Below are 25,888 nucleotides of genomic sequence, written 5' to 3'. Positions count from 1 at the left end.
CTGTGGCATTGTTATCTTCTAAATCACAGTCCTCCCTCAATGAAAGTTTTGTTGTTTTTGTTCTTTTTTCACAGTCCAGAGGTCTTTTATTTTTTTTCACCTATCATGCCATGAATTCGTAGGGAGTGGGTTCCAGCAGCTGAGGCTCCTTTCCATTGGTTCTCACAAAGTGTGCTTCTCTGGGCGGAGCAGGCTGGCACTTCAATTGAACCCAAGTACCTTTCTCTTTGGCTTCCTTCTTTTTCTCATCATTTTCCCTCATACGGTTCAGGAAGCTATCTCGGCTCTTAGAGTGCTTAATATGCTCAACACATACATTAATTCTTTTGGCAAGAATCTTCCCCTTAACTTGTTTGTTTACAACAATGCCAACAGCATGCTGGGTAACATCGTAGACTCTTTCAGCTTTGCCATGGTAACATTTGTGGGGCATTCCTTTTTGAACAGTGCCCATTCCTTTGATGTCTACAATATCACCTTTCTTGTAGATTCACATGTATGTGGCCAAAGGAACAACTCCATGTTTTCTAAATGGCCTAGAGAACATATAGCAGGTGCCTCTCCTCTTTCTTTTTGTGTTGGTCATTCTGGCGAATTACTGGAAGATGGCGGCGCCAGCCAGAAGGCTCCATGAAAGTTTTTATGCTCGTGAATGGAAGCCATGAGGTTCACTTCTCTTTTTAAAAAAATGGTAGTCAGTCTGAATAGAATACTAGCTGAGTATGGAATGCATAACAGCTAGAAGGAAGGGAGTGGGCTCATGGTTGGCCGTACCGCCCTAGAAGTCTGTTCTCTGCAGACTGGCAGAATTTTCAGCACCTGGGAGCTTGTTAGAAACATGAATTCTTGAGCCCCACCCCAGGCCAATTAAATCAGAATCTCTAGGGTAGGAACTCTAGAATCTGAGTTTTAACAAGTGCTCGCAGGTAATTCCAATGCATGGTAACAAAACCCTACTCTAGAAATCCATGCACAGGTGAGAATAAACAACTGTAAGGTTTTATGAAGTGAGAGACAGCCTCACCAAATCCAGGTATGAAATGAAAGTGGCTGACCAAGCAAGTTGGCCAAATTTCGCATCAGTGCCTGATCAGAGAAATCCCTGATCATAGAGTGAAGAAAATACAGATCTGAGAGGGAATTTAGAAAGCGTGGTACCCTGACAAGTTAGGGTCACACTGAGGACTCTGAAAGTAACGTTCTTCAGGTGGAGGCAGAACCATGGTCGAAGGTAGTGTTGACATGTCTGACGCCTAACGGAAAATTCCCACCATGGGCCGGAAAGCCAGGCCTGTCTTGCATCACTGATGAGTGAGTACTGAATAATCTTTTCAGATGTATAGTCAAGGTGATTGCTAGGATCTGAGTCTTTGTGTAAGAGTGCGTTGAGGAGATGCACACTTGGATGCCCTTAAACATAAAGTTAAGTAACCTAAACTTCGATCCTGTCCTGTGTGAAAGGACTCGTGGGTGTTCAGAGCATTTTCCTTCAGTGTAAGCCCCAGCTGACTTACGTGTTTTTCCTCTTCTAGATGGCAGACTGTGGTGGACTGCCGCAGGTAGTTCAGGTAAGGAGATTGTCTTAAAAGTACCCATTTGATTCTGCCTCTCTGTGTGTGCAAAGAGTAATGCCTTTTCTTCTGCTCCCCTAGCCCGGGAAGCTCACCGAGGCCTTCAAGTACTTTTTGCAGGGAATGGGCTACAGTGAGTAGTACACAACTTTCTGTCTCACAAAGACTTATTGATGATGGGGTCATTTTGACACCTGGGGAGCCCGCAATTCTCAGGACATAACCTCTATGCTAGGCAGCCTGAAGTCAAGTAGAAACCAAAACGTTTATGGAGCGTTCATTTGTGTGTGTACATATAAAGATGAGCTGACACTTATTAAGCGCCTCCCTTGTCCCAGGCATACTATATTCTTATCCTTAAAAGGTAAGTTCTGTCATTAGTCCCATTTTATAGAAGAGGAAGCTGAGGCTCAAAGAGGCTAAGGCCCATTCCCAGCAGACCGTTCAGCTGCAGAGCCATGATTCAAGCATGGGCAGTCTGATTCCAGAGCCCATGTTTTCAACTGCTGAAGCTTTGGCTGTCTCAGCTGTGAATCTGAAATCATGATTTGCACTTGAACTCAGCTAATGACTCCTGGGCTAGGCTAGAGAAACAAAATGGAAGCTCCAGAAGAAAAGGGTAGTGTCCTCAGTTAGATCTGCCACAGGAGATGAACTTGCAGAATATTTCAGGGTGAGTCCAAGGATGTGTCCATATCGTATGCCCCTGTCCTGGTCTCTTATATTGTGAGACCCCTGAGCTTTCTCATTTGTCACAGAATAGCCACACTCGCTCCTTTCTTGGAGTTTTAAGAAGAAAAATCCTTCTACCCAGGTACAGAGCTCTTTACCCAGTAGGGTGATTTTTCTCCTGTCTCTGGCATCAGTTTGGGTAATGATCATTGGGCACCCTGCTCTGGGTAGCAGCAGGGCCCCTGGGTACAGCCCTGTACCTGGCAGGCAGACCGTGTATGTCTCGTCTAGAGTGGCTGTGTCATCCCCGTCTGTGAGCCACTACCAACCGAGCCCACACCCTCGTCCCTCTGGCTCACTGGGAGGAGCAGAAGTCCCTCTCCTAACACATTGTCGTCTCTTCCCTAGCAAAGGGCTGATCTGCCAGCCCATTTCTGATCCAAAGTGGGATGGCTGTTTATAGTGGAGGGGAAAACAGTTGCCTTTGACTAGTTGAGAGAAGTAACGTCCGAGATGCTATTGAAGCATCACTCAGTCTCACTCATCATCAGGACCTTAAAATAAAACTTCATCCCTGGCTTAGAGGATTCTGTCAGTGTCTACTGGGCAGCCGAAGTTGCCACTTGGCACTCTCGGGTCACTAACCTGCCTTTTCCTGTGTCCATCCTGCTTCCAGTCCCGTATGTGCAGCTCAGTCACTTGAGCACCGAGCCAGGTACCTTCCTCTGTGCTGGTCCCACCCCCGCCTCCCAGCCACGCTCTCCCGGCTGCATTGGCTGCCTGCAGCATGTCCGCGGTTTTCCTGTGCAGTGAGAGCCCGATAGAACGTGGCTCATTGTGCCCCAAGAGGGTTAGCCTGTAGGTCCAGCCCAGGAGGAAGAAAGGAGCCAGGTTATAATAGCCAGGCTTCCTCTCATCATCCCGAATGCAGGGTCACAGCAGCCCCTGTAACTTTATAGGCAGGGCCCCTCTCCCACCACCACCTAGTGGTCCTTGAGTTAACCTCCAGACACAGGAAGCGAAGGGCAGCCTGGATTCTAAATAGGAGTGTCAGAGCCTGTGTCTGGAGAACTCTGCAGGTGATGGCATCTTTTGACCCCAGCATTGAAATAACAGCTGGAGGAGTGGCTGGCGCCTCAGGAAGGTAGAGAGGGAGGTTATGCCAGGTAAGGCCCTGTCCTGGCCAAGCTGGAAGGACCTCAGAGTCTAAGCAGTGGCAGAACAGGTGTCCGAGTTAAACACCCACCCCCAGAGGTCTTCCTCACAGGCCGCCTGTACCTCACTGCCTGTGGAGAGGCCGGCTCCAGGCCCACCTGCCCACCTACACACACACCTTCCTACACGTCTCCTCCCCAGGTAGCAAGGGTAGCCTGTGGACGCGGATGGTAGTCTCGTTGTATCGGGCTTGCACTGTGTTTGTGAAACACCTTCATACTTGTGTGGTTTGTGTTTCTTTTGGTTTAGTCTTGCATGCACTGCAGGTTTTGGTTACTTGTTTAGGTTCCCAAAGCCTCCTTTGTAATCACTGTGTGAATGGCGTGAGAGGCTATACTCTGGACTTAGGTTTCCCCTTGTTCTGCTGTGGACTAGAATCAGCGGAGATTCCAACCAGATCCAGAGGATTAAAGCAACCTTGCATATAGCCACTCACCTAGAGCAAATAGTACAAAGTGGGGGTGTCTATATCTTGTCCTGGGTATCACCTTAAATGGGTTGGGAAAGCTAAACATAAAGCCTTTGATGAAACTTCTGGATTAGCAGAGTTTAACCAGGCTCCATCTTCTAGTCCTCTTGGTTCTTTTTTACAGTACCGTCTGCCAGCATGACCCGGCTGGCCCGATCACGAACCCACTCAACCTCAAGTAGCATCGGCTCTGGAGAAAGTGCCTTCAGCCGATCTGTCACCAGCAATCAGTCAGATGGAACTCAAGAATTCTCTGAGTCCCCTGATGCTCTGGACAGACACCATACGATGGAGGTGTCCTGCTAGGCAGATGCCCCTCTGCTGGACCATGCAGGTCCCTCCTCCTTCAGACAGCCACTCCATAAGATAACATTTCATACAGCAAACTGGCATCTGCTATCTTTAACTCCTGCATGGCCACTGACTCTCTCTCTGGTGTCCTGGATTTATCATTCTCTCTGCCTACCCACCCCCCTTTTGTATGTACCAAGAACCACTTCCATGCCATTACTGTAACATTCCAACATCTTTAGCTGATCAATTCTCCATATCTTCTCTTGACAGCTTTTTCCCATGCTTTCCCAGCTATGTGTCTGATAAGATTCTTTGATCCTGATGTATGTGTGAGCACGTGTGTCTGTTTGCGTGTGCATAGTTCTGTGATTTTAGACATGCCTTCTTGTAGAGCTTATGCAAAAAACAAAAAAGGGACTTTTTTTTTTTGCATTTTCAATGGTGTTTTTAGGGGAAATATGCAGAACAGATTTCTAAGTTGAGTAGGCCACTGCATTCTCTTTTGGTTCCCAATTGGTCAACAAGATTTGCGAAATGACTTCAGGAGAAAGCAGCCATGAGGAATGCAGAAGATCATGACTGCCGAGTGGACCGTTGATTAACTGTGACTGATAAGAGGGAGCCTGTTATGTGGAGAAGCAGGCAGGGTGGCCAGCCACCTCCTTCTGTCCAAATGGATTCACATATAGCATTCTGTAAATAAAAGAAAGGGACATATTCTGTTAAAAACCCATGAAAGATGAGGTTCTGATGTGACATGAACTTTTTCAGAGGGAGCGAGTGTGGCTGAGTTACTGGACTCTCTCAGCACGGGAAGGTGAAAAACAAAATGCCAGGCCTCTGGTCCACCGGAGGAGAGCTGCTGTCCTGCCGTGTCTGATACACGTACCAGACGTCCGCAGGAAATCCCTCACAGGACTGTTACAGAGAGTGCTTCTTAATCCCTCAGTCCCCGAAAAAGGTAGATGGTGAAGAAATGGAAGTAGATCGGGGGAGAGGAACAGACAGTAACACGATATGTTTAATAAGTACAGTCTTGATTTCAGCAGAGTTAAGGGAAGCTAAATGAAATCAAGATCACACCCATTTCTCAAAAAGATACTTAATCCTGTGAACTCCCTTTTGTAGGAGGGAAGGGAGCAGCCTGTCCAGGTAAAATTGTGTTCAGTCTACTGCTCTGTGAGGGGGTCACAGCCAGAGAGTATGGCTGGGAGGAGGGTGAAACCAGCTGCCACACAGCAAGGACCTCACTCTTGAGGGCATCAAGACGTAAGCTCAGGGTTACACAGTTTTGAATCTTAGGAAGGGGCTTTTCAGACATAATATTCACTTTCTGCTGAGATAGGGAATGCGTCGCTCTGCCAGAGTACGACTTTTTACAGATTATTAAATAAAGCTGTATATGTCTCATTGTTACCCGATTGCTGGTGCTCTTTCTCTCAAGCCGCTCACCGGGGCTCAGGGAGGGACTGAGTTGCTGGGTGTGGGCTCCATGCTGGGCATTTTCACATACTTGATGATTATCCGACCCAGTGACGCTGTCCATTTACAGTGAGGAAATGAAGACTCGGGATAAATAATTTGCCCAAGGTCGTACCAGGAAGCCCAGCCAGGATTGAACCCCGAGTCCATCTGACACACCTGTATTCTCCTCAAACCAAAAATCATGGAAGCCCGACCATACGATCTTTGATGGAGGAGAAGCTAAGCTGGGATCTTGGAAAAGTGTTCTGAGTCTCAGCCCTGCCACCTGCCACCTGCTGGGTCCCACCCCTCATGTAATAATCTGCAACCACTTGTCTGAGTTCCTCAAACAGACCAGGCTGTACTTCTCCAGAAAGGGTGGTTTTTGTACCCACCAAGAATAGTTTCAGGAGGCCGCCATCTCAGGTCAGTTTTGAATTCTCCAGGGGCTGCTGCTACCATAGGACATCGAGACAGATACGGGTCCCCAAGCTGAGCTCCTGACGATGCATACAGGCCAATACAGTTCCAGAGCTGAAGGGGGTCTGACAGCCACAGTTGCTCTTAAAACCCACGTTGCTCCAGCCTTCTTGGCCACACCCAGCGTGGATGGTTGCTGGCTTTCCCACCTGAGCCTTGTGCCTGGAGTCAGGCCCCAACTGACTACACCTGACTGGTCGTCCTCACACTCAGTCCTCTTCTCATTTTCATTTCCTTTCTTTCTATTCAGTCCAAAAATATTTGGGTGCCTGCTTTCTGAGAGGCAAGGAAGTGGCCAGGTAGGCTCTACAGAGTCTCCACAAGGTGGTTGTGTGAAGTTCTTCCATACAGATCGTCTTGCCCAGTTCTCGTGGTGACTCCACAAAGTAGGCAGTGTGTTTTACAGACTACAGACAAGGAACAGCGGAGGAAAATTAAGTGATTTGGCTAAAGTCACGTAGCTTGGAAAGTTCCCAGTTCTTCCAAAATCAATGTGTTTTCATATTTTATTGAGTCTTTTATTGAGCATCTACTACAGGCCAGGCCCTAAGCACCTTCCTGTATGTTTCCTTCTATTGATGCAGTGAGATACGTGCTAGTCCCATTTGATGGATGAGAAAACAGGCTCGAGGTAAACTAGTTTACAAACGGTCACAAAACTAATAAGCAGCATGGGGCCAGCCCCTTGGCCCAGTGGTTAAGTTTGGCACACTTTGCTTCTGCAGCTCTGGTTCAGTTTCCAGGTGCGGACCTACACCACTCGGCGGCAGCCATGCTGTGCCGGCGACCTACATACAAAATAGAGGAGGATTAGCACAGGTGTTAGCTCAGGGCAAATCTTCTTCAGCAAAAATAGAAAGAAACCCCTAAGAAGCAGCAGATCTGGGCTTTTATTTATTAAGATTTTTATTTTTCTCCCTAAAGCCCACCGGTACATAGTTGTGTATTTTTAGTTGTGGGTCCTTCCAGTTGTGGCATGTGGGGTGCCGCTTCAGCATGGCTTGATGAGTGGTGCCATGTCCGCGCCCAGGATTTGAACTGGCAAAACCCTAGGCCACTGAACTGGAATGCACAAACTTAACCACTCGGCCACGGGGCCGACCCCAGATCTGGGCTTTTAAATCCTAATTCTTAGAGGCCTGCCTGAGTGGAAAGGGAGCGTACGTGGTGGGATTTTTTAGAGAGACCAGAGACAGATAGAGACAGACAGACAGACAGACAGATAGATATACACACACAATGCAATACCACTCAGCCATGAAAAAAGGTGATATCGTGCCATTTGCAACAAGATGGATGGACCTTGAAGGTATGCTAAGTGAGATAATTGGGACAGAGAAAGACAATTACTGTATGACTTCACGCGTAAGTGGAAGATAAACACATAGATACCAAGAACAGACTGGTGGTTACCAGAGAGGAAGGAGGTGGGGGGAGGGTGGAAGGGGTAAAGAGGCACATATGTACTGTGACAGATGGAAACTAGACTTTTGGTGGTGAACAGGACTCCGTCTATACAGAGGCCAAAAATGTAATGATGTACACCAGAAATTTAGTGTTGTAAACCAGTGTGACCTCAATAAAGTAAAAATAAATAAATAAACCAAGGAAGAAGCAGTGTTCCAGGGCACTCTTGCTTCCAAATTTAAAAAATAAAAAGGAGACCAGAGACAGTCATTGCCTACTTTCATGGACATCACCTTGAGGCCAGTCTGAAAGTCTGCCTGTCCAATGAGAAGATGGACATCAATCAGAGTGGTGTGCAGGCAGGAGCAGGAGCCTGTGCTCAGTTCCCTCCCTGCCACGAGCTACATCCTTGAGTGGCCGTCACCCATACTAACATCCTAGTTAGAACTTTCATACAGAGCGTACGCCTCCACTTTGGCTCCTTCAGCTCCACACCAACTGCCCTCAGAGTTAAATTTCAAACCATCCTTCCCCAGGAGAAAGGGAGAACCTGAGCTGGAGTGTGCCCTGGCTGGCAAGGCCCCAGAAAAGGCTGCGTAGTCTGAGCTGGAAGAAGGAGCTTATTTCAGTGCGGTGCGCCGTTTCGTGTTAAAGCGCATCTGTCTCCAGGAGTACTAAACCCGCTAAAGGAAAGGCAGCAAGTGGGTGTGGCTATTTAGATTTTAATGAGTTGGGGATTTTATTAAATTTTAATGACTGAAGTTAACACGAATCAAAGGCAATTCCATCAGAGATTCTTTATCCTTGCTGAGTGATTCTCAAGCTTGGGGTGTGCGCCAGAATCACTTGGAGGACTTATGAAAAGACTTGCTGGCCCCACCCACAGAGTTTCTGATTAAGCAGATCTGAGATGAAGCCCGAGAATTTGCATATCTGACAAATTCCCAGATGATGCTGAGGCTGCTGGCCTGGGTACCACACTTGGAGAAGCACTGTCCGGGTCTTGCTACTCGAAGTGTGCCCGGGCCAGCAACATGGGTATCTCCTGGGATTTGTTAGCAAGGCAGAGCCTTGAACCCCACCCCAGACTCACGGAACAAGAATCTACTGTTCAACAAGATCTCAAGGGGATTCTATACACATTAAAGTTTGGGACACATCACTTCAAGGCAGTGCTTCCCAGACTTCCAGTCAAAGGAATCTCTTGGAGTATTTAAAATTCATATTCCTAGGCTGCTCTGGTGACTTGGATTCAGAAGATGTGGGAGGATCCCAGGAATCTGATCTTAAGTCCCTCAGGTGATTATGATGATCAGGTAAGCATGGGAAACTCCTGCTCATTTGCGTCGCTTCTGTGTTCCTTGGGCAAGACCAAGCCACAAAGCCAGAGAAAAACCTCTCCCTCCAGGATCATGACTAGGCAGCTGCTTCTCCCCCAGAAACAGGAACTTGGGGAAGGTGGCTCCTCGATGGTTTATGATGCCGTCAGAGGAAGCGGGTGGTTGTGAGAACCACAGAGTCTGCAGATGTGAGCCAGGAGCCCCAAGGACCCCATCACAGAGCTCAGAGAGCTCTGGGCCTTCTTCCCTGACCAGGCTGTGCTTGAGAGGGCCGCCCAGTCAGGGGTCCCTAAGGAACACAGAGCTCCCGTCCCAGCGGGTGTACAAACTGCTGACCACAGGCAAATACGGAGCTACCCAAAGCGACACTGAGAGCCTCTCTCTGAAGATTCTCCCAGGCCTGGAGGGTTCTGGGTGTCCTAGGACTAAGTATGTTGGCAGACTTCCAGAAGGGCCCCCCAAAGCCCTAACCTCTCCGGCCAAAGCATGTGTCTAAGCTGAGCCCCCGCCCCAAGCCTCTGATGGCAGGAAACCAGTAAGTATACTTGCTTTTATTTTCCGATGGCCTTGGGACTGTGAGGAAGGATGGTCCCCGCAGACTAGGAGGGGGCTTACAGGTGGGACACAAAAGGTCAGGGAGAAGGGGAAGTGGTTCTGCTGAGGATGTAAGCGGGGTGGTTTCTGAGGGTCCCCTAAGGGTCCGAGGCCTCCCCCTCCCCCTTTGACTGCCCCCGGAGAATTACATCATGCCCTTCAGTTTGTCTTCATGCCCCTTCTGGTCCCTTCTTGGTTACCAACTTGTTATGTGACTTTGGGGCCCTCTCTGGGCCACAGCCTCCCAATGTCAGTGAATGAGAGGAGTCTGGGTTATATTCTCTGAAGACACTTTCAGCTCTAGTGTCTCTAGAGTCTACAGTTCCTCTCGAAAGGGTGATATTTCTCAGTAGAAAGAGAGGGAGAGGTCTTTGGGTCAATCCAAATTCATTGCTCCTCCCTCCGCTGCTGAGAAATTATCTTCAGAAGCACAAAAATACAAAGATGTGGATTGTACACCCAGCCCTGCACCAACCAGCTGCGTGACAGTGAGCACAGCTCACCCTCTCTGGGCCCTGCTCATCGTATCTGAATGGGATTCAAGCCTGCTGACTTCTCAAAGGACCAGGTGAGACGGTCAAAAAGCAGTTGAGGGCAGTGTGCTGATCTCAGCTGCCTTTTCCTAACTTTCCTTCCACCCACTCGCCCGGGTCCCCCAGAAAGTGCCTAGCACATACTAAGTTGCTCAAATACTTGCGTAACTAATGATTAAATTCTCTCTTTTAAAAGTTTTACAAGTCTCTCCTTCTCATGAACCTACCCATCCCATGGTCTTCATTTCGCCCCCAGGGAGCTTCCTGGATTTGAGCAGACCAGGTGAAGGGAGCTGGCAGAGCATTGTAGGGGCTTCCAGCCTGAGTGTGGCTCTCTACCTCCCTCAGGCCCATCCCCCAGCTCCACCTGCTGTGGGAAAAAATTTCTGGGTTTAGTGCAGTTGGTGATTGTGGGGACTTTGTTTTGCTGACGAGGGGAAAGGAAACTAACCTTTACTGAGCACCCACCCTGGGCCTGTTGCCTCGACTTCTCTTCACAACCCTGTGACGTTGGTATTATGCCTGATTCAAAGATGAGACTCAGAAAGATTACGTGGTTTGCCTGAGGTCACACAGCTCAAGCCTGGTTGGTGAATTAATCACTTGTGCTGCTCACTCCCTGGGATCTTCTGGACCTGTGTCTGCACGGTTAAGCACAGAGCCTGAACCTCATAGCCAAGGGGAAAGGAAGGGCTAGGGAGCAGCGGGAATGTTGAAATCCTGATGTGGGGGTGCCATCGCAGTGAGGGAACCAGAGAGGTCCTCGGGAGACAAGCAGCAGCACCATCTCTGACTGCTAAGGCGTCAGGATCCCAAAGTCTGAGCAGGGAGTTGCTGCCAGGAGCCATTTCCTAAAGATGGGCCCGTTTGGTATTAAAGAGCTCCTGTCCCCATGAATACTGGACTCGCCAGGGGAGGCAGCCGCAAACAGTGCCTGTTAGCCCTGTGCCAATGATGCGAGCCTGCAGCACAGAGGGTAACCGCGCACAGGGAGAGGGCTGTTCCATCCCTAAGGCAGGGTCTTTACTCCTCAGACTCCTGGCCCAGGAGCCATGGAAGTCCCTCCATAATAGTGACAGACACCTGTCCGCACCAAGGCACCGTGAAGGGTTCAAAGGGAAGGATGGAGCCGGCTACGTCACCCTGCCTTTCCGTGAGCCCCTCCAGGGAAGGAGCGTGGCTTCGTCCTCCCATGGTGGAGTGCCTGACATGGAGAGGGACTGGATGAGTACCGGAGGAATGGAACCACACTGGTTAATCGTGCCTTGTCTTTACTGAAAAGGCTGAAGCCACCTTCCCAAAACACTTTCATAGAGTGTTTGGAGAAATCAGCATTACCCTGGAAACCTGGGGATTTAAATTATTCTCAGGATAAGACACCTCTCCAAAGAGATAATAACCATTTTGCCCACTAGTTAACGTGAGTCGAGGGCCTTCTGTGGGCCAGGTGCCTCATGAGATGTTGCGGCAACAGGCAAACAAAAAGAGGCTCTCGTCCTCACTGAGCTTTAGAATAATGGCAGATTAAACAGGTAAACAGTCTAATAAATGAGCAAGTAAGACTTGGGGAGGAACACAACAGGGGGCTGAGAGAGAGAAAGGGAAGGTTCCCAGGAGCGGCCTCCGGTGAAGGGCCATTCAGGGCCTGTAAAGGAGAAGCGGGCCCTCCCAGGCTTTTCACATGCCACTCTCTCTGCCCCTGTGGTGGGTATTGTTATCTGCATTTTTCAGATGAGGAAACAGAGGCAAAGAGAGGGGAAGTGGCTCGACAGCCAATCCTCCAAAGCCTTGCAAGTCATCACTGCATCATTCAGTCTCCCAGTCATCTTACTTTGCCCTGCGACACCAATAACAGTGTGCTCACTGTCACCTTAGCTTGTTGTGACATCAGTTCCTGGGCCCCCTAGGATCCCCCTTGCCCACCCATGGGTCCCCATGTTTGGAGTAAACTCTGCGCTGTCATTGTCCCCTGCCACCCAGTGGCAGAATGTGACTCCCAGTCAGGAAGTAGTTCTGAGTAGCTATAGGAATGGTCAGCGAGGGCTGGGGGGTTCAGGGAAAGCTTCCTGGGGAAGGGTGGGATCCAGACAGGCATGAGGAGAAAAAGAACATTCCAGCCAATGGGAGGGCACACCGCACACGCAAAGGCCCAGAAATAGAGAATCAAGGGGCTAGCCCTGTGGCCAAGTGGTTAAGTTTGCACGCTCTGCTTCGACGGCCCAGGGGTTCACCGGTTCGAATCCTGGGCACGGACATGGCACTGCTCATCAAGCCATGCTGAGGCGGCGTCCCACATAGCACAACTAGAAGGACCCACAACTGAAAATGCACAACTACGTACTGGGGTGCTTTGGGGAGAAAAAGGAAAAATAAAATCTTTAAAAACAAAAAAACAAGCATGGCTGCAGTGAAGAAAAAATGGCAGGCAGAGAAAATAGAGTCCAGTTTGCAGAGCCTTCAGAGTCTGGGGGATGGGGCTGGAGGCTGGGCCTGATGGGAGGGAGATCGTCCTCTTGTGTCAGCAGGGAGGTGGCAGGGCCTAGCAGGGGAGGGAGGGCTTCTGGGGAGCAGGCTGGAGCCACGGCCCTGTCCAAATCCCAGCATCTCTTTCAGATTTCTCTCGGTGACGTGCTTCTGAGAGTTCCACTGAGGAACAATGGGAAGTCAGCCCAGCAGAGGGAAAGCCCTGCCAAGCCCAAGCTTGAACCCCTCCGTCCAAGGCCAGGGCCCTGTGACTGTGCAACCAGGTAGGCCATGGGGCCCGGGGCAGCCAGGCCTTCCCAGGTACCATGAGGCTGTGCAGCCCGATATCGCCGCCTCTGCTGGTCAGCCTGACTAGCCACTCCAGCACAGCTTCAAGTGTCACTGAGCACCTGCTGTATACCAGGCCCTTCCCAGTGAACCGTCCAGCTAGGGGCTCTGCTCTTGTGGAGCTCACATTTCGGCAGTTGGGCCATTGAACAAGCAGATCAACTGGAAAATGTGAGGGGCCAGCCCGGTGGCGCAGCGGTTAAGTTCACACGTTTCGCTTCTCGGCAGCCCGGAGTTCACTGGTCCGGATCCCGGGTGCAGACATGGCACCACTTGGCAAAAGCCGTGCTATGGCAGGCGTCCCACGTATAAAGTAGAGGAAGTTGGGCACGGATGTTAGCTCAGGGCCAGTCTTCCTCAGCAAAAAGAGGAGAGTTGATGGTAGTTAGCTCAGGGCTAATCTTCCTCAAAAAAAAAAGGGCCGGCCCGGTGGCGCAGCGGTTAAGTTTGCACGGTCCGCTTCTCAGCAGCCAGGGGTTTGCAGGTTCAGATCCCGGGTGTGGACATGACACTGCTTGGCATGCCATGCTGTGGTAGGCATCCCACATATAAAGTAGAGGAAGATGGGCACAGATGTTAGCGCAGAGCCAGGCTTCCTCAGCAAAAAAAAAAAAAGAGGAGGACTGGCAGTAGTTAGCTCAGGGCTAATCTTCCTCAAAAAAAAAAAAAAAGAAAATGTGAGAGAGTGGCAGGTGCTACCTCCCTTCTCCTCAGCCAGTTTATCCCCAGACTGAGCTCGCAACTCGATGGCCAGACCTGCTTGTGTAGCTCTCCAAAGCTGCACTGTCCCTTACAGTAGCTACTGGCCATATGCGGCTATTTAAATTTAAGCTAATATTAATTAAAATAAAACTTTCAGCTCCTCAGTCACTCTAGCTGCATTTCAAGTGTTCAGGAGCCATGTGAAGCTAGTGGCTACCTTACTGGACAGCATAATTACAGAACATTTCCTTCATCACAGAAACAGCTTCCAGACAGCGATGCTCCAAGGTGTCTCCTCTTACCCTGAGAGGAGCCGTGAAAGACTTGAAGCAAAATTGGGGCTTTGGTAATTGGAAAAAATTAGCACCTACAATGCATATGCTGAGCCTATAACCATGACTCTCTGAGGTTATCCTGACTAAAAATGCCAGTTTTTAGGACAACTGGACCATCAAAACATCATAGAAATTCTAATATTTTGATGTCAAAACTACAGCTCCCAATTTGTTTCTTGTTCTCCCAAACAGTCCACAAATCCTTTCTCAAAGCGCATCCTGAGTTGGGGTTTTGATAATATATTCGTCAGGGTTCTCCAGGGAACCAGAACCAATATAGGGGTGTGTGGGGGTGTGTGTGTAGACAGAGAAAGAGAGAGAGATTTAAGAAACGGGCTCACGCAATTGTAGGCCGGCAAGTCTGAAATCTGCAGGGCAGGCCCGCAGGCTGGAGACCCGGGGAACAGCTGATGGGTCCGTCCTGAGTCTGGAGGCAGAATTCCCTCTTTCTCGAAGGACCCGTCTTTTTCTCTTAAGGTCTTCGACTGCCGGGATGAGGCCCACCCACATTATGGAGAGTAACATTTCTTCAAAGTCTATTGATGTAAATGTTAATCTCATCTAAAAAATATCTTTACAGCAACATCTAGACTGGTGTTTGACCAAATATCTGGGTGCTGTGGGCAGCCATGCTGACATGAAATTAACCACCACAGATAAGGAGAGCACTTTAAACCGAGCAGCACGTTTAGGAGGAAGGACGTGGACGCACACTTAAACAGAACTAGGAGACCGCAGAGCCAAATTTCTGGATGTCTGTGTTTGGACACAGCTGTCCCCAATCTGAAAACTCCCCTACAGTGGCTGGGGCTTCCTTCCCATCCCTCAGTATTCTCATCTCCCTAATACCAGCCTCCCCCCAAGTCCCCAGGCCTCGGTGCCCTGGGCCCTGCAGGACTGCTGTTGGGGAGGCAGCTGCCTCTTTTTAGCCACTCAATCCCACCAAGAGCCTGGGGCCCGGCAGGTGCCACAGGAAGAGACCTGGAAACCACACAGACCTCTACCTTGTTTCCTCTAAATCTAGCCACAGGCAGCAGCCTGAGGCTGCTCTGAGTCATGCCCAGGGTGCTGAGGGGGACGATCCCCCCCCCCAGTTCTGCCAGCAGGTGTTCTGGGAGCCCTCCCTCCCTGTGGGATGTGAGGGGGACTGCCTTCATCCCTCTGCCCGTGTCTCCAGGGGAAAAAATGGGCCTCTCTCAGTAGGTCTACCCTTGGTCCCAGTGGGAACATGGATTCGGGGCAACTCCTTCCATAAGCCATGTGTTTGTCCACCAACCTTGCATCCATCCAAAATCTACAGAGGCTCTACCATATGCCAGGCCTGTGCCAGGACCAGGGGACACAGCAGTGGACAGTACAGGCACAGTCCCTGCCCTCAGGGACAGTCAAGTACCAGAGACAGACACTAAACCAATAATCACAGTCAAGTACCAGAGACAGGCACTAAACCAATAATCAATTACAATCGTGTTAGACTTTGGCCAGTGTGATTTAAGGGATTCTGCCCGGGAGGGTGTGCAGAGCGGCTTGTCGGGGAAGGCTCCCCTTGGGCGGGACGTTGCACCCAGGGAGTGAAGGAGGAAGGTGAGTCGGCCAGGTGGAGAGGGCCAATTGGAGGGACAGCACAAGAAGCTCAGTGGCTCCTGGGGTGCAAGGCCGGGGCTTCCAGGAGGGGAAGGGGCGCCTCCAGGTCACCTGGTTCCACCTTGTCGGAGGACGCCCTCCACAAGACTTGCTTGCCTCGTTTGTTTGGGCATCAGGCATTTCCCTGTACTGTGGATGGCCAGGCCCTGTGCTGCCAACGGCTCAGAGAAGGAGAGACCCCTGGGCTGCAGTCTGGGGCCACCACAGAGTTCTCTGCATGTGTCTAGGAGGACATGTAGGAACCAGTCCATTTCCAGAATCAGTCTTGTTCTTCACGTGTCTGCCTAGAGCAGAGGCCCTTAGCCGACACAGTGTCCACCTCTGGTTCTGTTCCATCCATCCCCTGGGTCCTTGTCTGTCCATCTCTTCCCCCCGCCCCCCCGCCACCTCCTGGGTCCCCAACCCTGTCTAGAGGGCCTCGCAGAGCCCTCTCAGGCCTTGGCCCCTTCAGGAGCATCTAGGAGATAGATAAACCTTTCTTGTTGACCTTGACTGCTTTTCATAGCTTGATGCATCGAAATGCTCACAAGTCTCTCTCCTTCCCCTTTGTTACAGAGACACCTACTGAAGTAGGATAAAAAGGGAGGAAGGGAGGAACACGGGGGTGCAGGTGAAGTGGTTCTCACCAGCCCATGGAGGGCAGGTTTTTCAGGACAGGAAGGCCCAGACGGGCATCAGGAGGTCTACTTAGACTGGGCAGGCTGCTCCCTGAGGTGGGTGAGGGCATGAGCATCCTGTGCTGAGGGACTGCTGGCCGCTGCTCTCCAGCCTCGAAATTGGGCCTCATGGCCACAGTGTCCTCAGGACCAGTCTTAGTGTGGTGGTGTGGGGGAGTGGGGATGGCGGCGGGTCCTCTGGCACTGTGACTCCCTTTCTGAACTTCAGCCTCCCCGGGACTCTGGGCCCTTGCAGAGTGTGCTGCTGCTGTCTAGCCCAGTGCCCTCGCCCTGGGCCTGTGATCAGCCACAATGGTCACCTGTCCCAACAGTGCCCTATGGGAGGAGGGGGACCAGGGTGGTGTGGCATAGGAGCTGTGCTTTTGCTCCCAGAGGAGGGCCCTGCCGAACCTCGGTTACCTCGCTGTGCAATGAGGCTGACTAGACATGACTACCTCAGGGGCTCGTGAGGGCCAAGAGGAGGCATGCAGGTGTTCAGTGAGAGATGGCAGGTATGTGACCAGGACACTGGACTGAGCCATATGCACCTGCTGGGCACCTGCTCTGGGCCAGGCCAGGCACAGTGGGCACCGGGGCTGCCCCTCTTGTTGGGGCAGCACAGACTTACACCGCCGCTCTGGACAAAGGCCACAGGAGAGCCACTCTGCCCACGTGCACAGCACTCTAGAGTTACAGAGCCCATCCACATCTGTGATTTCACGGGGCCCTCCAGGAACCCTCCTCCCATGCCCACCCCTAAGCCCCAGCCCTCAAAGCTGATCCATCCAGTGCCCATCTCATCAGCACCTTCCAGAAGCTGAGCTCAGGGATCGTGCTGATACCTGCTTGGAGCTGTAGGTTTTAAGCAGAATCCCTTTATCAAAATCTGTGAGGGTCTGTATATAAAAGGGGATTGTAGCCAGGAGTCCCACTCCTCTTGCCACACCAGCCTTTTCCCTGAGGTGACCCCAAGAGATGTCTGGGCCCCCCTAGGGCTATGCAGAGCCCTGCTGTTTTGAAAAAGCTTCAGATTGCGGAGCTGCCCTCTTGGGATCTCAGCAGACATGGGAAAGTTGCCGGTGGGAGCCCAGGCTCCACCAAACCTCCCATCTGAAGGAGGGCTGGCTGAGAGGGTGAGCGTCTCTGTCTCTCTATCCAGACAGGAGTAGGGCCACAGCTGTGGCCCTGGGCAGTTTCCCGGTAGGTGAGCAGGCAGAGCTGTCGCTGAGACTGGGGGAGCCACTGACCATCATCTCTGAGTAAGTCCTTCCCGGGCACTGGGTGGGGTTCTCTGCTGCCTCCCCTGGAAACCTGAAAGTGCACAATGGGATAAGGGGGCCCTCCCTCCAGGAGAAAAGAGCATGGCCTTTGATGCAAGCTCCCACGGGGCCCTAATGGTGGGATTGCTTGACACACCTGCAGGGAGAAGCAGTGGGTGGGCAGGGCCTTGCAGGGGCCCCTGAATCATGCCATCTGCCATCAGGAGGTCGCGCCTGGACTGGCTGGTACAAGGAAACCTGGGAAACTCAGGTGGGACAGGTAGCCACAGGATCCAGCCTACAGGGTCCTTGTGAATCCTGAATGAGCAGTTCCCAGAACCTTGGCCCTTCTGAGAGAGGTCCCCTCTCCTTTCTCTCTCCAGGAATGGAGACTGGTGGACGGTGCTGTCAGAGGTCTCAGGCAGAGAGTACAGCATCCCCAGCATCCATGTGGCCAAGATCTCCCATGGGTGAGTTCACACCCCAGGCCCTGCCTTAGGGGAGCTTCCTGCTTCCTCTGTCCACAAATGTAGTGCTTTATGGCCAGTGCTGTGCTGAGCAAGGCTGGGGATGGAGGAAGAATCAGGCCCAGGCCCAGGCCCTGCGCTCAAGAGGAGCAGACGGTTCACCCTCTCAGAGCCCGGAGGGGTGGGCCCAGGAAGGCCTCAGTCAGCAGTGGTGGTCTGGGCTCGGAGGGTGCCCCGGAATCTGGTGGTGGAGAACGCTGACAGGGACTTTCAGGAGAGGGGAGCAGCGTGTCCTGAGGCAAGAAAATGGAGGGGCAGCGCCCACAGCGAGGGGAGCCTCCTTGGGCTTGCCCTTCCAAGAGGTGCCTCTGCTGGAGGACTGGACACTGGATGCAGGGTCTCTCACCAAGAGTGAGCTGCGAAAGAAACGGACTCCGGAGCAACTTCTGTGTCAGGAGAGAGAAAGGAAGTGACCTGCCTTTTGGTGGGATCTACCTGAGTCACAGGGAGTCAGGAGGGCATCACTGTGTGTGCTGTGACAGCCTCTCCTCAGTTCTGAGAGAAAGCACGGCTCCGGCCCTCGATGGCCTTCCTTTTCTGAGGCTCATGGCACGTCTGGCTCTGCTGAAAGTAGCACTGGGACCCAGAGATGTGGGGGCACCCCGTAGAACAGGCTCACATGGAGTGTGTCTGCAGCCCTGTGTTTCCTGCTGGCCAGAGGTTTTCCATCCACAGGGTGGCAGTGAGTTTAAGCCAAGGAAACACTGACTACCTCCAAGGGTCCCCTTCCCTTGCCACTCCTTCATTTCCATCCTCAGTTTGCGTAAGTCCTGTGAATGACTTGTTGTACTTACTCCAAAACTAGGCTAAGTTTATTGCTGGCACCAAGAGAGTCGCAGCTTCTCTGATTTATTTACTTGGAGTCAGCTCAACCTTGACTCTGACTTTGTGGAATTTCACAAAATGACAGAGGCAGCAATTTCCATCGAATTGGCTTCTGTAGGCTTTGCCTTGGGCCCCAGGGCATGACTCTGGGCACACCAGAGGCTGATGGACTAATAATAAAAAAAATTCCAGGGGCCGGCCTGGTGGCACAGCAGTTAAGTGCGCACATTCCACTTTGGTGGCCCGGGGTTCGGCTGTTCGGATCCCGGGTGTGGACATGGCACCACTTGGCAAGCCATGCTGTGGTAGGCGTCCCACATATAAAGTAGAGGAAGATGGGCATGGATGTTAGCTCAGGGCCAGTCTTCCTCAGCACAAAGAGGAGGATTGGCAGCAGATGTTAGCTCAGAGCTAATCTTCCAAAAAAAAATTCCTGCAAAACTGCCGGAACTTTCCATTGTGGTTAAGTCCTTCGTGGACACACACAGGTGAGGGATTAAGTGAAAAGAGGAAGGAAAATGTGGGATCAGAGTAACCAACGATCCCAGCATGGAAAGAGGCCCCGAGGAGTAGGTTGTGTACCATCTGTGCTTTGGAAGGCCTGGATGGTAAGCTATCGGCTGCATGGTTTTTTCCAAAATTTTAGAATGTCTTGAACATTCTAGTTCCAATCTTTCTACCCACAAATAAGCGTCAGTGGGAGTTAGATTTCAGTGATAATAAATGCTCACCTGCATACCTTTTGGCTACAAAGTTAAACTTATGTTCAAACAAAATATTTACTAAAATCTAAAAAAAAGGAAAATGGGCTGTTCTTAGAAAGGTGAAGGCTTAGAAAGGTGAGTGGATAGCATAGGGGTGCTGGGGCAACAGGGAAGTGATAGGAGAGTCTGGGATCACCCAGCCTGCCCCTGGCCACTTGGGAATGAAGTCACCAGGCACAGAAGGCCGGAGGTCACCTCATGAGGTTGTCGTCTGAGGCCCCTGGAGCCAGGACCAGGACAAATCTGGGAGGCCCTCGGAGGCCCCGAGGCCAGCTCTTCATGGTACAGCTCTGAGGCCCAGAGAGGAGCAGGGGTTCCAGTAGAGTCTCGTCCCACCCACCCCCAGGCTGACCTCTGTGCCTCTCTCTGCTTCTCCCCCAGGTGGCTGTATGAGGGCCTGAGCCGGGAGAAAGCTGAGGAACTGCTGCTGCTGCCTGGAAACCCTGGAGGGGCCTTCCTCATCCGGGAGAGCCAGACCAGGAGAGGTGGGTAAGCTCAGCCCCGTCCTGGGCTCGTCCCTTGAATGCTAAGAGCCAAGTATGATGTGACTTGGGAGTGGAGGTAGGAGGCCAACTGCAAAGGGTTGGAATGCCTGGCCTGGAGTTGGGCAGCCTGTCTGACTGAGCGCCATGCTGCTGCCATGAGAGTCCATCAGCAACGAAGCAACCTGCGTTTCTAGAAGTGGGTGTGAATGGCCCATAGTAGGGATCCAGGCTCAGCCAACACTTTGGCAACTGGTACTTGCAATAGAGTACAGTCACAGGATTTCCCTGCCCTGACCAGTACTAATTCTCCTTCCCCAAGACTCAGTATAATCCTCATCTCTTGGCAAGACGTTGACAGGTTGACAAGGTCTCTGTGCTTTGGGTCACCAGTGAGTCAGAGCCAGAAAATCTGTTAGAAGTCACCTCATGATCTCCCTCTCTCCACTGTACAGATGGGGAAACAGAGGCCTGGAGAGGGGGAGGGAGGTGTCACACTGCAGGTTCATATGGGACTTCTCCTACCCCGGGTGCAAACAAAACAGGAAGTTGATAAAGGCTATCTCTGATGCCCCTGCCTCCCTCTGAGCTGCCGCCCTGAGTCCCTCACTGTAGGGGCAGAGAGGGACGTAGACCGAGTGGCAGCGCCTATGTTTATGTTAGGTCCTTTAAGTGTCTTCAAAGAGCCCTGTGGGGATTGCACTTCCATTGTCCCCATTTTACAGATGAGGAAACTGAGGCTTAGAGCAGAGAAACGATTTGCTGGGGAGATACAGCTAATAAGTACGGAGCTGGGATTCAAACCCAGCTGAGGTTCGTCTCACTTCAGAACCCAATGGGAGGAGATACTCAGGAGTGAGGTCCGGCCTCCTGTGCTTGCCCTAACTGGAACCGACTGTGATGGGTGGTCAGGGTCCTTTACACTCTACTCAGTCTCCCTCTGGACCCCCTCCAACGCATCTTTGCCTCTCCTCCCCTTCCTTTCGGAGCTCCCTGGCTTGATGTCTCCCCCAGCCCCTCCAGCTGTTTTCCAGGCAGCATCAGCATCCACCCTCACACATACCCATAGGCTGGCTGGGGTGGGGGGCTGGCCCGAGCACCGCAGCTGCGAACAGGAAACCGCAGCGGTGATGCTGATAGGGGTAGGGGTGCTGCAGACCGGGCCTCAGGAGCCTGAGAAGCCACAGGAAGTGCTCCGTGCTCAGCTGCCCCACCCCCACCCCCTCTGGCCTGGTTTCAGCTGCAAGAGCATAGTGACCAGCACTTACTGCCACTCTGCCCCTTTCTCAAGAAGGTACATGTACAAGAGGAACCGACTGAGAAATAAAAGAGAAAACAGATAAGGACCCACATAGACTGGGATCAAGGTTAGATTTGACTCTGAGGTTCCCCATAGCTTCCCATCAGAATCCAGCTCTCATTATCAAAAAAGGAAGAGACTTGCCAATTCTGCAGGAAAGGCAATGACTTCCTTGGTACTAATTTCTAATCTCTCGTCTGGGCCTTCCTTTAGGACAGTGTCAAGCTGCCGGTCATGACCCATTTGTGAGCTGAGAAATCAGTTTAGTTTGGTAGTTATAGACCTGTGGGTCTCAAACCTGGGTGGGCATCAGAATCAGCTGGAGGGCTTGTTAAAACAGAGCTGGGCCCACACCCCGCTGGCATTGCTGATTTGGCAGGTCTGGGGCAGGGCCTGAGGCTGTGCCTCTCCAGCGCATTCGCAGGTGCTGCTGCTGCTAGCCTGGGGGCCACACTTGACAAAGCGGTGATCCAGCCCTTGGCTGCATGTTGGAGTCATCTAGGAGAGCTTTACAGATTACTGATGCCTGCACCCCACCCCCGGAGTTTCTGATTTAATTGGTCAGGGGTGTGGCCTGGACCCGGGAAGCTGTCAAAGCCCCCCAGGGGATTCTGATGTGCAGCTAAGGTCCAGGAGTCTCTGGACCAGTGAGTGAGTGAAATACAGCAGGAGACATCAGGGTACATCACTGCGGGTTGGGGAAACATGGCTTCATCAGACTTTTGTTTTAGATAATTTTGTTTGTCCTGGGCACAGTGTAAAATTTCATACTGTGGTTTGTGGTCAAAAAAGCTTTGACACCGCAGCTCCAGGGGCCCGAGGGACGTCATAGAACGGTGGTTCTGAGACCTGAGTACAGAGGAACTGTCAGGGGAACTTCTGACAGTGCAGACTGTGGGCCCCACTGCAGACCTACTGAATCGGGCTGTTGGGAGTAGAGGTCAGAAATCTTCCTTCACAAGTTCTCCAGATGGTTGTTATGTTCTTTAAGTTTGAAAACACAGTTCCAATCTAGGGAAGCCAGAATTCAGTCATAAGAGACGATGTTTTTTCCATTTATATGATGAATTTGTCATATATAACGGTAATTAACTGTTGACCGAGGGAGTGCTATCAGGATCAGCTTTTCTTTGGCCCAAGGTCCAGACAGCTCTGAGAAGGAAATTCTGCAGAGATTTTGAGCCTGTGTATGGACTAAGGAAGAAGGTCTGGGGCCTATGAGCTCCCAAGAAACTCTGCTCAGAGCTAGAGTGGGGACGGGAAGGCTCCCCCATCTTCCCCAGAGTCCCTCTGGCATACCTGGTTGTGTTCTAGGCCTTGGGGCAGCCATGGCAGGGCTCAAGTCAGGTCACATACCTTGGTCTGTGAAGGGGCACTGAAGATTTTGTGGAGGTCGCAGGACTGCTCCAGAGGTCAGTGGCAGGGCCAGGCCCCAACAACATCGCCTCTTCTTCACCTTCCTGCTGTCCTGTTGTGTGTCTGTTCTGTGTTGGGCACCGTAAGGGAGACTGATGAGCAAGACATGCTTCCTGCCACTGAGGGGCTCGCCCATGTCCGTTCTGTCAGTGGGGAGACACTTCCTGAGCATCTCCTCCAAGTCAGGCCTGCTAAGTCTTGCTTCCTGTCCTCAGGCTTCAGACAGTGGAGGCTCCAAGGCACAGCATCCCCGAGGCTCGCAGCTTCTCCGAGAGCTCCGCAGAGGAAGTTCAGGAGGGTCCTGCTAGGTCCACCCCCCCCCCCACACACAGCTCCTAATCTGATCCTTCACACTACTGTGGACCCCACCCTTCCTCTTGGCATCATCCTCAGAACACCTGGGAAAACATGGGGCCTGACTCCAGAGGTCCCTGCAGGCCAGGATGTGACATTGGCTAAACCTGGTAGAGCTTCCCGGAACCCAGGACCTTGTACCCTCTTTGCCTTTTTCCCAGTGGGTCTCCCTCCAGTCCCTGCACCCAGCCACGGCTCCCACCATTCCTTGCCACGTCCTGCCTTCCGGCCCACTGCCCACCAGAACACTCAGTGCATGAACACACCTTGTTCTTTCCACTGTGGCATCCTTTCACACAATCCTCTCTCAGCCGGGAAGGCCGTGTCCTCCGTTCCTCCACTGCACAAGCTCACACTCATCCTTCACGACCCTTTTCAATATCGTTTCCCCAGGCTGTTTGTCACTCTTTGCTCTCAAGTCCCATAGCATCTTGAAAAGACCTCTTCTGTAGCTGCAATAAACTTATTTCTTAAAATCAGGGTATGTGGTCTAAGAGCATGGGAACTAAATACTTGAAATGAAGACCATAAAGGAAAATTCCGGCTGTGCGATGTGCCAGAGGGACAGCACTTCTGTCCCCAGGGTATGAAGATCAGATTACCTGTGCCTGGGCCTGGTGCAGTGGCAGCACGTACGAAGTGCTCAGATGTTTACCGAATGAATGAGTGAGGGAATGAGTGCCTGTGTGTACACTGAGGGGCGGGGAGAGGATGAAGTGCCGAGGTGGGGTAGACTGCCACCCAACACCATCTGTGTCCACAGACAGCGGTAGGAGTGCAAAGGGTGACAGGGACTCCTCAGAACTGCCTGTAATCACAGCTCTGTCCAGCGTTTATCACAGAGATTCATTCATTCATTCAACAAATAGCTATTGCGTGGCGACTCTGTGCCAGCCACTGTTTTAAGTGCCAGAGACTCAACAGTGTAAAAAGTAAAATCCCTGCCCACAATCTAGTTGCCAAGGTGGACAGTGAACAAATGACTAATAAAGTGTCCGGTGGTGGTAAGCGCTGCAAAGAAGCAGCACATGAGCCTAAGAGGAACAGAGTCATGGGACGCGTGTGCGTGTGCAAAGGCCTCCCGGTAGATGTGTCCTCAGCAGGAGGCAGATGTGCCCGGAGCAGACCCAAGGTCCTTGTGGGCCATGTGGGGCCTTTCCAGGGTGAGGATTTATTTCAGGTGTGACAGGGAGGGTTCTGAGTGGGAGCGTGGCCTGGCCTGATCCTGTGACTGCTGTGAAGAGAGGACTTGGCAGGGTACAGTAAGGCGGAAGTGGGAAGCCACGTGGGAAGCCACATGGGAAGTTGTTGCAGGCTCCGTCAGGGTGAGAAGTGGTCGGATTCGGGTATGTTCTGAACGTAGCCAGTAGAGCTTTCTGTCGGGTGGGACGTGAGGTGTGAGAGAAGGGAAGAGTCAGGGATGACTCCGGAGTTAGGAGCTTAGTAATGGATGAATAGCACTGCTGTTTTCGGAGATGGGAAGATGGTGGGAGGATAAGTCGGAACCATCCCTTGGGAGGCTCGTGGTTGGCTGTGTGTATGGCAGAAGGGGTGAGAGGTCGGGTTGAGGGACAGACGGTGGCAGAGTAGGATGCTTGGTGCCGCAAAAGCACTCATGCCTGGGCAAACCTAGGGCGGGGGTGCTCCCAGACAGGGAAGGTGTTCCAGGGACTTGTTGTTTGAGCAGAACTGAGTTTAAAAGGAAGGCTGGGGGTTATCAGATGGAAGAGTGTTCCATATAAAAGGAACAGCGTGAGCAAAGGGCCAGAGGCCTGATAAAGGTTATTGGGTGCTTGTTACACTCCACACACTGCTAAATGCTTTACCTGCTTCACCATCTGAATCCTCGTGGTGATCTGTAGAGACTGGGACAATTACTTTCCCCCTTTGCAGGTGAAGAAGCAGATCTGAGAGGTCAAATAATGTGCCTTAGAGACACAGCTAGTGAGCAGGGGGCAGCAGGGGTGTTACAGTACAGGACTCTATGTGGGATTTGAGCTCAGAGAGTCTGAGTTTAAAGGGAGATGTCCTGGAACTGGGAGGGAGCGGTAGGTGTTTGGGACTGGCTGGAGCATGCAGTGAGAAGGAAAAGCAGGATACCAGGCACATAGGCCAGTCACAGGCCTTGGTAGGTGACCTGTCCCCACCGTGGGGTTGATAGAGCTTGCTTATCCCTGCGCCTATGAGCCCAGTCCTCAGTGTAGCTACCCTTCCTGGTTCTGGTAACTGTGGTGACAGTGGCCAGGGTAGGGTGGCTGGAGAACCATGCAGAGGATGTGGGGACTTGGTCAGCTGGTTTGGTTGGGCTCTGGGGCCTATTTTCAGATATTTAGCCCTTTCCCAACCACAGAGCCTTTTCAGGGTCACAGCACAGCTCCAGAAGAGACTCTTCTTAAAGGTGCAGAGGTCAAGGGGCCTCCAGAGTCAGGTAGAGAACAAGGAAAAAGCAGCAGGGACCCTGCTCCACATTTATTAAATTCACTTATTAGTTGTAGTAGCTTTTCTGTAGCTTCCTTAGGATTTCTACGTATGTGATCACATTGTCTATAAACACAGTTTAAGTACTTACATTTCAATCCATATAGCTTTTGTCTGTTTTTCTTGACTTACTGCCCTGGCTGGGACCTCTAGTACACTGAGTGAATTGGTGAGAACATTCTTGCTTTGTTCCCAATTTTAGAAATTAAAATTCAGGGGCCGGCCCTGTGGCCAAGCGGTTAAGTTCGCGTGCTCTGCTTCGGCGGCCCAGGGTTTCGCTGGTTCGGATCCTGGGC

At 51.7% G+C, this 25,888-nt stretch overlaps 2 protein-coding genes and 1 pseudogene across 22 annotated transcripts in view; 2 read left to right on the top strand and 1 right to left on the bottom strand.

Annotated features, from left to right (window-relative positions):
• NDRG3 (NDRG family member 3) overlaps positions 1-5,637 on the top strand; it is a 73,019-nt gene extending 67,382 nt beyond the window's left edge. For 11 of the 19 annotated variants that reach the window (XM_070588330.1, XM_070588334.1, XM_070588336.1 and 8 more), the window contains 3 exons: positions 1,533-1,568; positions 1,653-1,704; positions 4,052-5,637. In XM_070588330.1, the coding sequence (XP_070444431.1) occupies positions 1,533-1,568; positions 1,653-1,704; positions 4,052-4,233 (270 nt within the window). In that variant the 3' untranslated portion in view covers positions 4,234-5,637. Of the gene's footprint in view, positions 1-1,532; positions 1,569-1,652; positions 1,705-2,919; positions 2,959-4,051 lie in introns of all 19 variants that reach the window. The other 8 variants (XM_070588327.1, XM_070588332.1, XM_070588329.1 and 5 more) reach the window with 1 other exon arrangement.
• Positions 24-607, bottom strand: LOC103557626 (large ribosomal subunit protein eL21-like; annotated as a pseudogene).
• Positions 5,638-9,060: 3,423 nt separating the features above from the next.
• The window catches only part of SLA2 (Src like adaptor 2), a 24,053-nt gene continuing 7,225 nt past the window's right edge, over positions 9,061-25,888 (top strand). The window contains exons 1-7 of one of the 3 annotated variants that reach the window (XM_070588311.1): positions 9,310-9,447; positions 9,970-10,074; positions 12,653-12,786; positions 17,347-17,446; positions 17,830-17,916; positions 19,944-20,047; positions 22,976-23,689. In XM_070588311.1, the coding sequence (XP_070444412.1) occupies positions 12,696-12,786; positions 17,347-17,446; positions 17,830-17,916; positions 19,944-20,047; positions 22,976-23,541 (948 nt within the window). In that variant the 5' untranslated portion in view covers positions 9,310-9,447; positions 9,970-10,074; positions 12,653-12,695 and the 3' untranslated portion in view covers positions 23,542-23,689. Of the gene's footprint in view, positions 9,448-9,969; positions 10,075-12,652; positions 12,787-17,346; positions 17,447-17,829; positions 17,917-19,943; positions 20,048-22,975; positions 23,690-25,888 lie in introns of those variants that run through there. The other 2 variants (XM_070588310.1, XM_070588312.1) reach the window with 2 other exon arrangements.

The sequence above is a fragment of the Equus przewalskii genome, chromosome 21 (assembly GCF_037783145.1).
Source record: "Equus przewalskii isolate Varuska chromosome 21, EquPr2, whole genome shotgun sequence".
NCBI classification, from domain to species: Eukaryota; Metazoa; Chordata; class Mammalia; order Perissodactyla; family Equidae; genus Equus; species Equus przewalskii.
This window is presented reverse-complemented; position numbering and strand designations above follow the sequence as displayed.